The sequence below is a fragment of the Sphaeramia orbicularis genome, chromosome 24 (assembly GCF_902148855.1).
Source record: "Sphaeramia orbicularis chromosome 24, fSphaOr1.1, whole genome shotgun sequence".
NCBI lineage: Eukaryota > Metazoa > Chordata > Actinopteri > Kurtiformes > Apogonidae > Sphaeramia > Sphaeramia orbicularis.
The window spans coordinates 45938913-45951974 of NC_043979.1; the positions used below are offsets into that span (position 1 = coordinate 45938913).

At 35.5% G+C, this 13062-nt stretch overlaps 1 protein-coding gene and 1 long non-coding RNA gene across 11 annotated transcripts in view; both read right to left on the bottom strand.

The window, feature by feature from the left end:
* Nucleotides 1-13062, bottom strand: part of afdna (afadin, adherens junction formation factor a) — a 229967-nt gene that overhangs the window by 102181 nt on the left and 114724 nt on the right. For 7 of the 10 annotated variants that reach the window (XM_030128096.1, XM_030128098.1, XM_030128101.1 and 4 more), the window contains 4 exons: nt 11557-11577; nt 3411-3556; nt 3160-3254; nt 48-313 (listed from right to left, as the gene is read on the bottom strand). In XM_030128096.1, coding sequence (XP_029983956.1) covers nt 48-313; nt 3160-3254; nt 3411-3556; nt 11557-11577 — 528 coding nt within the window. The remainder of the gene's footprint in view (nt 1-47; nt 314-3159; nt 3255-3410; nt 3557-11556; nt 11578-13062) is intronic. The other 3 variants (XM_030128103.1, XM_030128104.1, XM_030128097.1) reach the window with 1 other exon arrangement.
* LOC115414786 (uncharacterized) lies at nt 9960-10698 on the bottom strand. Its single transcript, XR_003934719.1, has 2 exons — nt 10605-10698; nt 9960-10013 (listed from the first exon to the last, which is right to left on the bottom strand). It is a non-coding gene; the product is annotated as an uncharacterized LOC115414786 (long non-coding RNA).

A 13062-nucleotide genomic window follows, 5' to 3' on the forward strand; every position in this document is an offset into this window, starting at 1 on the left:
CTCCAGTCCAGCGCTCCCCCAGTGGCTGATGGGACTTGTGGTCCTACCTGTACGATCCTGCTCAGGTGACAGTCTGCTGCCAGCTCCAGCCCCTGCTTCTCGGCCCAGGCTTCGATGTGGCTGAGCTGCTGCCGGAGGATGGCCCCCCAGTAGTGACAGCACAGCCCCGACTCGGTGTCCGTCACCAGTTTGTTGAACAGCCACATGTTGATGAAGTGGAAGAGCTGCGAGAAGAGCTGGATGGTCAGAGCGGCGTTGACTCGACACCGCCGCAGGAGGGACATGGCTCCGGTCAGAGTGTGGAGGACGTCCTCTGAAAAGACGAGGACGGACAACAGGACGGTTTGAATGATCCAGTCCAGAGTGACAAACCTCAACAAGTAGTATTACTTATATTACTTACTTTTTTGGATGATATACACATATTACAGAAGAGGATTAGGGCCACTGGAAAAAAAAATGAAGGTCCAATATTTTTTTTATTTTTATTCTAAGAAAAAAATCAGAATTCTAACTTTAATCTCAGAGTTCTGATTTTAATCCCAAAATTCTGACTTTTTTCTTAGATTTCTGACTTTCTTCTCAGAATGATAATAAAAAACACTGGACCCTAATTTTTTTTCCCCAGTGGAGTAATCTTTTTCTGCAGGATTCAGACTTTTTTTCATAATAATAATAATAATATATATATATATATATATATATATACACACACATATATACACACACACACATATATATATAGATATATATAGATAGATAGATAGATAGATAGATAGATAGATAGATAGATAGATAGATAGATAGATAGATAGATAGATAGATAGATAGATAGATATAGATATAGATATATTAGGGATGTAACGATTACCGGTATAACGATAAACCGCGATAAAATTCCCGATGGTTAGCATGACCATTTGAATTCTAATTATCTTGAAAACCGTGTTTGATTACCGCACTTGGAAAGAGAAAGAGAGAGAGTGAGAGAGAGCGACCTGGTTCAAGATAGATACATAGATAGACAGATACTTTATTGATCCCGAGGGAAACTCAAGGGCACGGACAGAGACAGACTATCTATCTATGAAAAAGAAACTAAAATAACTCAAACTTGATATGAAAAATAGTCAAACAATGGCCATAAGGTGTCATCTTTAACGCACGTGTATGTTTGATGTTTGCATGTTAATATTTGAATGTTTCTGCAACAGAAAGTACATTGTGCCTATTATATTATTAGTTTTTGTTTTGTTTTTTTTTGTCAAAATACAACTTGGTTAAATTATTTCTGTGTGTATTAGTACTTTCTGAACATTTTGAGCACATTTCAACAATACCGCGATAATAATGATTACCGTGATAATTTTGGTCACAATAATCGTGACATGAAATTTTCATATCGTTACATCCCTAATATATATATATGTATATAAGCTTAATTTTTATTTATTTTTTCCCGTGACCCTGATCTTCTTCCGTACACATATATAGGTAAGTGTGTGTGTGTGTGTGTGTGTGTTTTTCTATTTTTCCTGCTACTTTTTATTATAGTTGGACAGAGTAACTGTAACTCACAGTAATTTCCCCCTGGGATTAATAAACAGGGTTCCTACAGGTTTCCGGTGATAACTACCCTTTGATCTCAATTAAGAGGAAATATTTTCCAGAGAATGCAATAGTCATGTATAGCAAATCCATATGAAGACAACAGAATATCATAATTATTGATTTGAAAAGTGAAATCTATAGAAAGTGAAAGAAAAAAATCCTTCACAAGCAGCTATTTCATGTTGAGACCTATTTTTGGTTATGTAGGCAAAAATAATAAATCTTTTTTTTTTAGATTAGTGACAAAATACTCTTAAATTCCAATGAAGCCATGCTTAAGCAGAGGGTTAAATGTTTTCTTTCAGAAATTTCCATTGGTTTAGCTCATTTGATTAATGAGTAATTTAAAAAAAACATGTTTTTTGAGAAAAGTGAAATTCCCTACATAACTGGCACCATCTAATATTAAAATGCTTAAAAAAGTAATTCACACCAATTTTTCAGACAAAATGATTTTTACAATGATAAAACGGTGTGTAAAAGGTCATAAAATTATATTGAAAACAGAAATATATGATTGAGATTTCAAATTATAGCAGTGGTAAGTTACGTTATTATTCATTCTTAGAGAACTTTCCAAGGGACTGAATTTAGTTTGTATAAAAAGTTATGTAAGTTTCTTGAAAATCCTTTTTGGCAAAAAATTTTAATGGATTTAGAAACTTAAGATGTTATACTATTGAACTACAAAAAGTTTGAAATCATTATCTCAATTCTAATTTTTTGATTCAAAGTCAACATGCGCGTGACTTGACCCACAAGTTAAATGTAAGACTTTGGAAGACCTTTCTATTAGACTATTAGAACAGAATTTAACGCCCATTTCACAGCCTATTTCATGGCCGCACTGGCGAAAAGTTTTGACTCCTAGAATTTAGTATTTTTATTTACTGTTCGGAGTCATTTCTCACCGGGGGCTGCAAAGTTAGCCACAACAGCTCCTCACTTCAATATAAATTGTTGGGTTGGAACTGAGTGGACTATCGTTACTGTCTTTGCAGCTTGGACACGTTTAAACACAATACAGTGAACAAGTTTATGGCAACATAACTTCACAATCAGAATCAGTTTATTTGCTATTTGCAGAAAAACTGCATTGGAAAACTAGTTGCACGAGCTCAGCATAAAAAACATAAAAGACAGTACAAGGTAAAAAAAATTAAAAAAAAAAACACTGAAAAATCACATGAATAAGAGGAATAAAGAGACAGGTGCCCCCGTAGATCAACACTCACTTGGACAAAGTGAATGAATGTAAAGTGCATTATTTAAACACAAAGACAAAAATAAAACATACACTATACGTTGTTAAGTATGTGATATAGAGATGTTAAGGCTACGCACTGCACTGGGAAAGAAACTGTGGGCAGACTGAGAGGTAGAACATTTGATAGAACGATAGCGTCTGCCAGATGCTGGAACTTAAGACCTACCGTATCAAATGTAATACCTTTTAAAGACGTGAAGGTACTGAATGAAGATTTGGAAATTCAAGACTTTTTAAGACCCCACAGGAACCCTGTATGAAGTAATCTGATTCTGATTTACCTATTTTGGGTCTCTGTGGATTATGTTCCTCGGGATCATCCAGGAATGCAGGCATGTAGTTGTTCAGATCAGCCTGAAGACAGTGGACCAGGTACCTGCACACAAACATCACAGTTTTATCACCAGCCTATGATAAAGAAACTTCACTTCTTCAGCCCAAAACAACAACGTAAAGCCGCCTTATTTAAACACATCCAGTTTTTCTATCGACTGCAGGCCCCGTTCCAGCCCACGTCCCAACACAAACTGACTTGAAGGCCATCTGGACCAAGTGGGCGAGGATGTCCTGGGCGTCCAGCGTGATGCGGCTCAAGTCCCGGTCCTGTTTGATGAAGTTGAGCAGCTCCGAGGCGTTGGCCATCCAGAAAGCCAGAGCCCCCGCGATGTTCTTCTGCTTCTGAAATGTACAAATCACAACCACAGGCACATGTTAGAGCAGGACTCAGCAGAAGAACGGAGAATTAATAAAAAAAAAAAAAAAGGAAAAAAAGAAGGTAAGAGAGGGGTTTCTGTTTGAGTGGCAGCCAGAAGGAGCAGTTGTTACTTCAGGGATAGACTCATGCCCCGCCCACCCCTCCCTCTAAGCCATGAAATGAGGAGTGGTCATCAGCGTCGCTTCAGTTCACGCCTTAGAAATGTGAACAAAGAGTCAAATATGGAACAGTGTTACCAGGGTTCCTGCAAATACTGACTAATCAGCGCTCTTCAAAACCTCCTTCTGTCCTTCTCATGTCAGCATCAACCGTATGTTTCTTGTACTGTTAAATTTGTCACTTTGTCACAGACGAATAATGATGAAATATAACTCTAACCCCGGAGCCTGAGTCGTGTTTATTTTCTCACAGACTCAGAAACACCTTCCCATTCTGAAGCTAACAGGAGCTTGTTCGTGGTGAGGTGTAAAATGTGTTGTTTATCCTGATAACTGACTTCATTCACACCAGACGTGTCTCACACCTTTTACACAGATATAAACAGAACCTGCGTCGGCGTTAATATCCAAGTCACGGCAGTAACAGTTTATATAACAGCACCCGGCAGTTACGACGTAAGGCTATGGTATTTATTCCATCTTAAGAGGCGACAATATTTTATATCATAATCTAATAGTTTAAAAGCCTTATTATTACACTGGTCAACAACAAATTTATTGTTTCAGTTTTTTGAGCTGATTTAGGATCATTTTGGTGTGCTGAATCCAAAAATCACATTGATTTTGCTCAATCAGGTCAACTTTCTGAACTATGCTACATATTGGCTTTTTAACATTTTTGCTTACATTTATGGGCATTTTCACATCATATGATACAAAATTCTTTCCTATTTCTTGCAATAAACGAGTTCTGAAGATTTTACTTTTGCCAATTTATAATTAATGGTTTTTTTAAAATTACAGGTGAATGAAATGGCTTCGACTAGAACAGGGGTGTCAAACTCATTTTCTTCCGGAGGCCACATTCAGCCCAATTTAATCTGTAGTGGGCCGGACCAGTAAAATAATAGCATGATAACCAATAAATAATGACAGCTCCAAATTGTTTTAGTACAAAAAAAATAACATTCAATTATGCCAATATTTACATTTACAAACTATCCAAACAAAAAGGATGTGAATAACCTGAAAAACATGAAATTTGTAAAGAAATATAAGTACAATTTTATTAATATTATGCCTCTAATCATTTATACACATGCATCTACAAATACAAAAAAACATTTAGTAACAGGCAGAATATTGTTAAAACTACACTTAATTCTCTTTAGACATTTCAGGTTATTCACATTTTATTGTTAAAGGATAGTTTATTAATGTAAACATTTTCATAATTTAATGTTTTTACACTAAATCAAAAAGAAAAAACTGGTGTTGTCATTATTTCTAGGTTGTTGTGATATTATTTTTGAGTTTGATGCCCTAACTTGCACTTTGTAAATTCATCTCGCGGGCCGGATTGGAACCTTTGGCGGGCCAGTTTTGGTCCCCGGGCCGCATGTTTGACACCTGTGGACTAGAAGATCTTGCAAAAATAAGCCTGACGTATTCTGCTACATCTGCGGTGAATACACCAATGTACCTAACAGGAATCAAGTCACAAGTTTCAGAAAGTGTGCTTACCAATCTTATTTTTGTATTAATGTAATTAAATGTAATCAATTTTGTGAGAAGATCTAATTTTTCAAAAGCAAATTAGCAAAAAAAACCTGACTGAGAAAAACAGATGTCATTTTTGGATTTAGCGGTGCAAAATGGTCCTAATTCAGTTGAAAAAACCTAGACAACTTGCAAAAAACATTTTTTTGTAACCCAGTGTTATTATTATTATTATTATTATGCTGTAATTTTTAAAATATTTTTATAGGTGTCCTGCGAAAAAAAAAAAACAACAAGTGAAAATGTTATAGGAGTAGATACATAAGTTAGACTTATTGGATTTTTTTTTTTGTCTTGTCCTGCAAACTTACACCTACAGCATAATGTTAACACTGCAAATTCTAATATCCTCAGGAATGCATCAATATATCAGCCAAATATCTGAATCAGCTGTTTGGCCTGGTGCTCATTTTAAGATCGCATGAACGCCGCAAAGACTACAAGATTATGTTTTTTTTTTTTAAATGAGGATGTATGGGTTTCTCAGCATTAAAAGGGAGAATAAATAACCATAAACATATAAATACAAAGATTTCAACATTATAACCCCATAATTTTAATAACACAACCATTTTTGCACTTGCACTTTCTTTTTAATTGTCCACAACATACCGAAACTGTAAGCACCTAGCTCATATGTTGTTGTTGTTGTTTTTTTTCACACTTTTGTATGTATAAAATAAGAAATATGAAAAGGACTCTAACAGATAACATGTATGAATGGTAATGTTGGAGATATTTTGTCACCTTTTCCAATAAAAACTAAATAAAAAAAAAAAAGAAGTGAGCTTAAAGTGTGTCTACAAATGCGGATGTCATGCATGAAAGGGTTAATAATATTTTAATATGAATATATATATTCAGAACTATATAATTATGTTTATATATTTTGAGCTTTATATATATATATTTTATTGTACTGCTAATGTTTTTCTTGCTACTTTTTTTTTATTATACAGGATTTTTCAAAAAGAATCAACCGATTTCATAATGAATTGCTTCAGTTCTCAAACATCGTCACTGAATGAGTCAGTGACCATTTGAAAGAGGAGTTTTCCAAGTTTTGAATGTCTGCCTCAATGACCTTAAATATTAAATAACAGCGATCAACTCTGGATGGTGATCTGCTGATACATGTCTGGGAGGAATCCTCTTAATGCATTGATGTTGTCCGTGCTGCAGGTGGTGGACACATTGAACACTTATAAGACAGGAAATAAAAGTTGATGGTGAGCAGAATACTTGTGACTTGGCTGGAGATTTCTATTGTTTTTTCTTATTAAAATATTGCGTGATGAAATCGGTTCATTCTTTTTGAAGAACCCTGTACTTGCAAATGTAAGCTAAAAATTTCCTCCTGGGATTAACAAAGTATTCTGAACATAAACAAGTAGGAAATATCATCAGTATCATCCCATTTGTGCATCCTATAACACTGGTCTGCAAGGAAAATGCTTCCAGAATAAAAGTAATGAAATTTTACCACATGAGAGTCACTGATAAAGAAAAATCAAGTCCTAAATGCTGGTTGGCTGAACTCTCCAAGATCCAGCCTTGGGTCAAAATGTGAAATTCAAGAATTAACGAGAGAATGGGTTTGACTCAAAAGGAATATTTGTCTCAGAGCTACAAGATCTACTTCAAAACACTGTCTGCACATTAGAATACATTCACTTTACAGGTTCTATTTAGTGGAAGATTTATAAAACTATTATATAAATGTACATAAACCAATATACAGGGTGACACAAAAAAACTGGAACTTTTTTAACAATCCAATAAAACCAAGAGTGATGGAAGAAAAATATTTTATTCATAGTAACTGAAACCTTAAACCATGCCATTTAAGAAACAATGATGGAATTTTCATTTTTTAAAAATTACTTCCTGTAAAAAAAACAAAAAAAACAGGAATTTTTGAAGTGCGTATTGGCAGACATGAGCAAGTGGCAGCACTGCAAGACAGTGACCTTGAGCAAGTAAACACACCCCCATTTTAGTAACTATTGGCGGCTGTGCCAGAATTGTTCGGTAACCGTGTGATCTCCAGATTCGGTAACGTTCCCTGGCCCCCTAGATCGCCAGATTTGTCCGTTTGTGATTTTTTCTTGTGGGGCTATCTCAAGAGTAAAGTGTACACGACTCGACCAAGAACTCTGGATGAGTTCAAACAGAGAATTCAGGATGAAATTCACAGTATCCCAGCTGAGATGTTGCAACGGTCAATGAGGAATCTCAACAGCAGATTTCAAGAATGCATTCGTACAGGAGGACGCCATCTACAGGAAGGAATTTTTAAAAAATGAAACTTCCATCATTGTTTCTTAAATGGGATGGTTTAAGGTTTCAATTACTATGAATAAAATATTTTTCTTCCATCACTCTTGGTTTTATTGGATTGTTAAAAAGTTCCCGTTTTTTTGTGTCACCCTGTATATGTGTAATAACACTTAATCGTATACCTTGAAAACATCAGCAAACCGGTGTCATTTATTTTCCAATTAATCTTATTAAAATACGTAACATTTAGCACATTTAATGTCTGAAGCAAATCATTTCTAAAAAATTGTAGACCAGTGTAATGTCTCATTTTCCTTCTTAGTGACCTGCAGGAACCCCGATTCAAACAAATGTTGGTGTTTTCTCTTCGACTTTGAGCGTACAGACATTAATGACCACTCCTTTTCCCCCTCAGATAAAACCGCTTCATCAGGTCACCAGACACAAGCCTCCTCCGCATGTTTCCACACATTGATTTTTTTTTTTCCTTTGAGACTTCCGCTACGGATCACATCAAACACATGTCGAACAGGGACGTGCGGCTCGGTGTCTGACGGGCTGATTGGTTAATATCCCCGCCACTCACAGAGGGAGGAATGAGCGACCGACTCGGCCCCAACTTCACACTCATCTATCCCTGCCTTGAAAAACGTAACATACATGGAACAAAAACGAAGGAAAAAAAAAAAACCTTCATTCAGATCAGCCAGAGAATGAGAGATGGAGCTGAGTGCATCCACAAACAAACAGAAATAAAAAAAACATTTAGGAGACGTTGAAAACACGGACGGATGGATGAACACGTTAAATAAACGAACGTCCAAACAGACAAATGAAGCAGAGGTGGTGGAGGAGTCTCTCATCCACACTGTTGAGTAGAAGCAAGATGTGACGTCACACACAATGGATGCCAGAATTAAAGATGGAGCAACGATGGAAAAGAGTGGTTGCTTTGGTTTAGCTCTTTTTTTTTTTTTGGTTTCTTTTATGTTTTTTTTTGTTTGTTTTGTTTTAGTACCAGGCAGGTCCAGGAAGCTGAATGGAATTAGTTGGGTTGATGTTGCTGTTGTTGCCTAGTTTTCCAGCTGTGGGAGGACGCATTATTATGGCTTTATTTGACACTTCTGTTAGAATGGAGAAAAAGAAGCAGCAGCAACAATGGAAGGCTGGTCAAAAAAGCAGACGGAGAAAGACAGAAAGAAAGGAAGAGGTAGAGAGAGAGAGAGAGAGAAGAGAGGATGAGGGTGAGAGGCTGATGAGGTCGGGCGACGTGGATTTACATCGACTATGTTTTCTGTTTTGCCTTCAAAGGAACGTAAAATTACATTATGAAAGTGTTTACCTCGACAAACTACCCTTTAAAAAAAATGCGAACGACACGAACAACCTGAAATTTTTTAAGAACAATAAGTGCAATTTTAACAATATTCTGCCTCCGTTTATCATTTACGCCTGTACATTACAATTTACAGACCGCAGTGGATCTACAAACACACAAAACATTCAATAACAGGCAGAATATTAAGAAAATTCCACTTTTTTTTCTAAAGAAATTTCAAGTTGTTCATATTTGTTCAGGTTATTCACATTTTTTGTGCAATGGTAGTTTGTAAATGTAAACTTTTTCATGTAATTTCACTTCATTACACTAAAACAAAGAGAAAAATGTAGATTTGTCTTTATTTTTAGGTTATTATGATAGTATTCTACTGGTCTGACCCACTTGAGACTATATTGGTCTGAATGATTTTAACATCCTTGATTGATTGTTAATATCTTTGGCGTAATTTCTGCGTTTCACAAATTCATCCCATGGGCCAGATTGGATCATTTGACAAGCAGGTTTTGGTTCGTGGGCCGTATGTTTGACACCCCTGTTCTCATCCAACCCAGCGATGACATAAACAGAAACAAGTGGGTCGAAGCGTTATTATAAGAACTAAAAAACATGATGTTCTATGTAGAGGTGGTTAAACTGAGCCAGAAAAGGAGAAAAGGCTAGTTACTATAAAACAAAGGTTATTTCTAACCTCTAATTCAATTTTTACTTAGGTTTTTGATACCGTTTTATTTAATATTCAAACAGATTATGTGGCGATTGTCTAATATGACTTAATTATAAAGTGCGGGCACATTTAGTATTTTATACAATAGACGTTTTACTAGTGTCACTGTAATTCACATACATTCAATAATGTTTTCAAATATTTACTTTTAGATGTTTTGGGGGGGCAAGTGACCATATTTGATCACTTGTGCCAGGGTTTATGGAGTATGAGGGGTCATGGGTGAGCTAAGGCTAAACGCTAGCTTACTGATTCAGTAAAATAGTAAATAAATAAATAAATAAATAAATAACCTTTTTTTAACCTTTAGATATGAAAGCAAATTTTTTTTCATGATTGGACAATAAAATAAACCACTAAGCTACTCTGTCATATAAACGACTATGCCACATTGTCGTATAAACCTTAACTACACTAGGTTGTCACACAGGAAATTGAGTATTAAACACAGACCGTTTGTAATTAGCGAACAGAGGAACTGTGACATGACCAATTGTTGGTGTTTTGGAGCCAGAAGTGACCACATTTGGTCATTTGTAGTGGGGTTTATTGGGTACAAAGGGTCATGCTAAGGCTAAATGCTAGCTTACTGACTCAGTAAAACTGTAAACTTCATCATCACTGTTTTCAAATGTTTACTTTTAGATATAAGAGCAAATTTTTCATATGAGAACTTCAGTATTAAACAAACTGTTTGTAATTAATGGACAGAGGAACTGTGACGTCGCTTTTTGGAGCCAGGAGTTTCCATATTTGGATAAAAGGGGTGGAGTCTATGGAGTGTGAGGGGCTTACTAACTCTGTTTATGGATTACAATGGCTCATGGATGAGCTAAGACTAAACGCTAGCTTACTGACTCAGTAAAACAGCAATATATATATATATTTTTTTTACTTTTAGATAAAAGCTAAAAAAAATTTCACGATTGGGCAATAAAATAAACAACCAAGCTAATTTGTTGTATAAGAAATTGAATATTAAACATACACTGTTTTTAATTAGTGGACAGAGGAACTGTGAGGTCACAGTTGTTGGCTTTTTGGAGCCAGGAGTGACCATATTTGGTCACTGGTAGTGGGGTAGTACAATGAGTCATAGGTGAGCTAAGGCTAAATGCTAGCTTACTGACTCAGTAAAACAGTAAACTTCATCATCAACGTTTTCAAATATTTACTTTTAGATATAAAAGCAAATTTTTTGTCATGATTGGACAATAAAATAAACCACTAAGCTAATTTGTTGAATAAGAAATTGAGTATTAAAGATAAACTGTTTGTAATTAGCAGACAGAGGAACTGTAACATCACCCATCGTTGGCTTTTTGGAGCCAGGAGTGACCATATTTGGACAAAAGGGGTGGAGTTTATAGAGTGTGAGGGATCATGGGTGAGCTAAGGCTAAACACTAGCTTGCTGACTCAGTAAAACAGTAATCTTTTTGTTTTACCGTTTTATTCCCTTACTTTTAGATATAAAAGCTAATTTTTTTTTCATGATTGGACAATAAAATAAACAACTACGCTAATTTGTTGCATAAGAAATTGAATATTAAACATACACTGTTTTTAATTAGTGGACAGAGAAACTGTGATGTCACGGTTGTTGGCTTTCGGAGCCAGAAGTGACTGTATTTGTACAACAGAGGTGGAGTTTACAGCAAACTTCAACATCAATGTGTTACAATTTCATATGTTCAGAGACATTTTCCCTAAAAAGCACAAACAGTTTCTTTAAAGGCAGAGAAGTGAGACCCAGTATGTATTAGTTGTTGTGATTCCTCATGTTTTAGTGGTAGCGGCCACACCCGACACACAGACAGAAACAGAGACAGAAGAGTGAGTGAGGGAGGTAGACGAGTCTGTAGCAGCCGTATCATGGTGTACTATTGTACTATCCTACCTGATCCCCTTCAGGAATCTCCTGGATGGAGGGAGAAGAGAGGAGGAGGAGGAGGAAGAGGAGGAGGACACGTTCACAGGACAGAGAGAAAACACGTCAACAGCTAGAGTATGGACACAGCCATGTAACACACATACATACACTTCGACACACACATGGTCATGGTTTTAACAAGGTAAAGCCATCCTGAATAACTTAAAGACACATGTAAACGATGAAAACCAACATTAAACATTAACACAGGAATTAACACTTTTAAGATGATTATGTGGTTTTTTTTTTGTTTTTTTTTTGGTACATTTAATGGGTTTCGGGGGCAGTGAAGTTAAAAGAGAAAGAAAGAATTCTCAGTGTTGAATTCTTTGACCTGTTAGAAATAAAGTGAGTTAAGTACAAGAGAAGCGGATCATTAATCTGTCATAACTGTAAACAATTAGCGGATACTGTAGTTGGATTATGATGCAAGGATAATTATTCTTGTGTCTTTAAGGTTTATTTATTTACACAAAACAAAGAGAGTCGTCTGAAAGAAATCTTAGCTATAACACTGGAAAGTGGTGTTGAAAATGAATGATTTAATGTTCAGTCACAGCTTCATTTAACACTGAGAGGTACACACACACACACACACACACGCACACATACACACACACACACACACACACACACGCACACATACACACACACACACTAAAAGAAAAAAAACTCCTGTGGAGAGAGGATTTCCAAAGCTGATGAAGGTAAAATGCAAACACTCCGTACAACTCCAAAGAAGGAGTGTGTAAGAAAACAAAAGTCACTGACAGTTATAAAATATCAACACAAACAGAGGAGTATACAGGTACACTAGATGGACAAAAGTATGTGGACACATTTAATTCATGTGTTTCTTTTCTAACAGGGGTCTGGGACACAAAACAATAATGACTAATGTCATAATATAGTTTTAAATTGGGATAAATATCATTGCATTGGTTAGTTCGGTTTAAATTGTTATCTTTGCTTCTAAAATTCCACAGAGGTGAATTTTTTTAATTCATGACTATGATTTTAAATGTTCTACCTCTAAACTTCTAAAATATTTTTCATGCTCTGACTGTAAATATTAATTTTCTACCACATCTAACCATGTACTTTCTTCACATCTCACTGAGGAAGAACAAATCTACCACTAAACTTTAAGGAAATATTGATGTTTTTATCTCAAATCCATCTCAAATTTGGTTTAAATAGTTATTTTTGCTTCCAAAATGCCTCAGAGATGCTTTTGACTTAATTTTCTTTCAATTTCTTTTTAATTTATTTTTGTTGCTCTTTTAATCCATGACTATGTTTTTAAATGCGCTACATCTAAATTTCTAACATACTTTTCCTGCTCTGACTGTAAATAATAATTTCCTACTACAACTAACCATCTACTTTCTTCACATCTCACTTTTATTGAGGAAATATTGATGTTTTTATCTGAAATCCTCATGAAAAGGACATCTTACAGCTGTAGACATG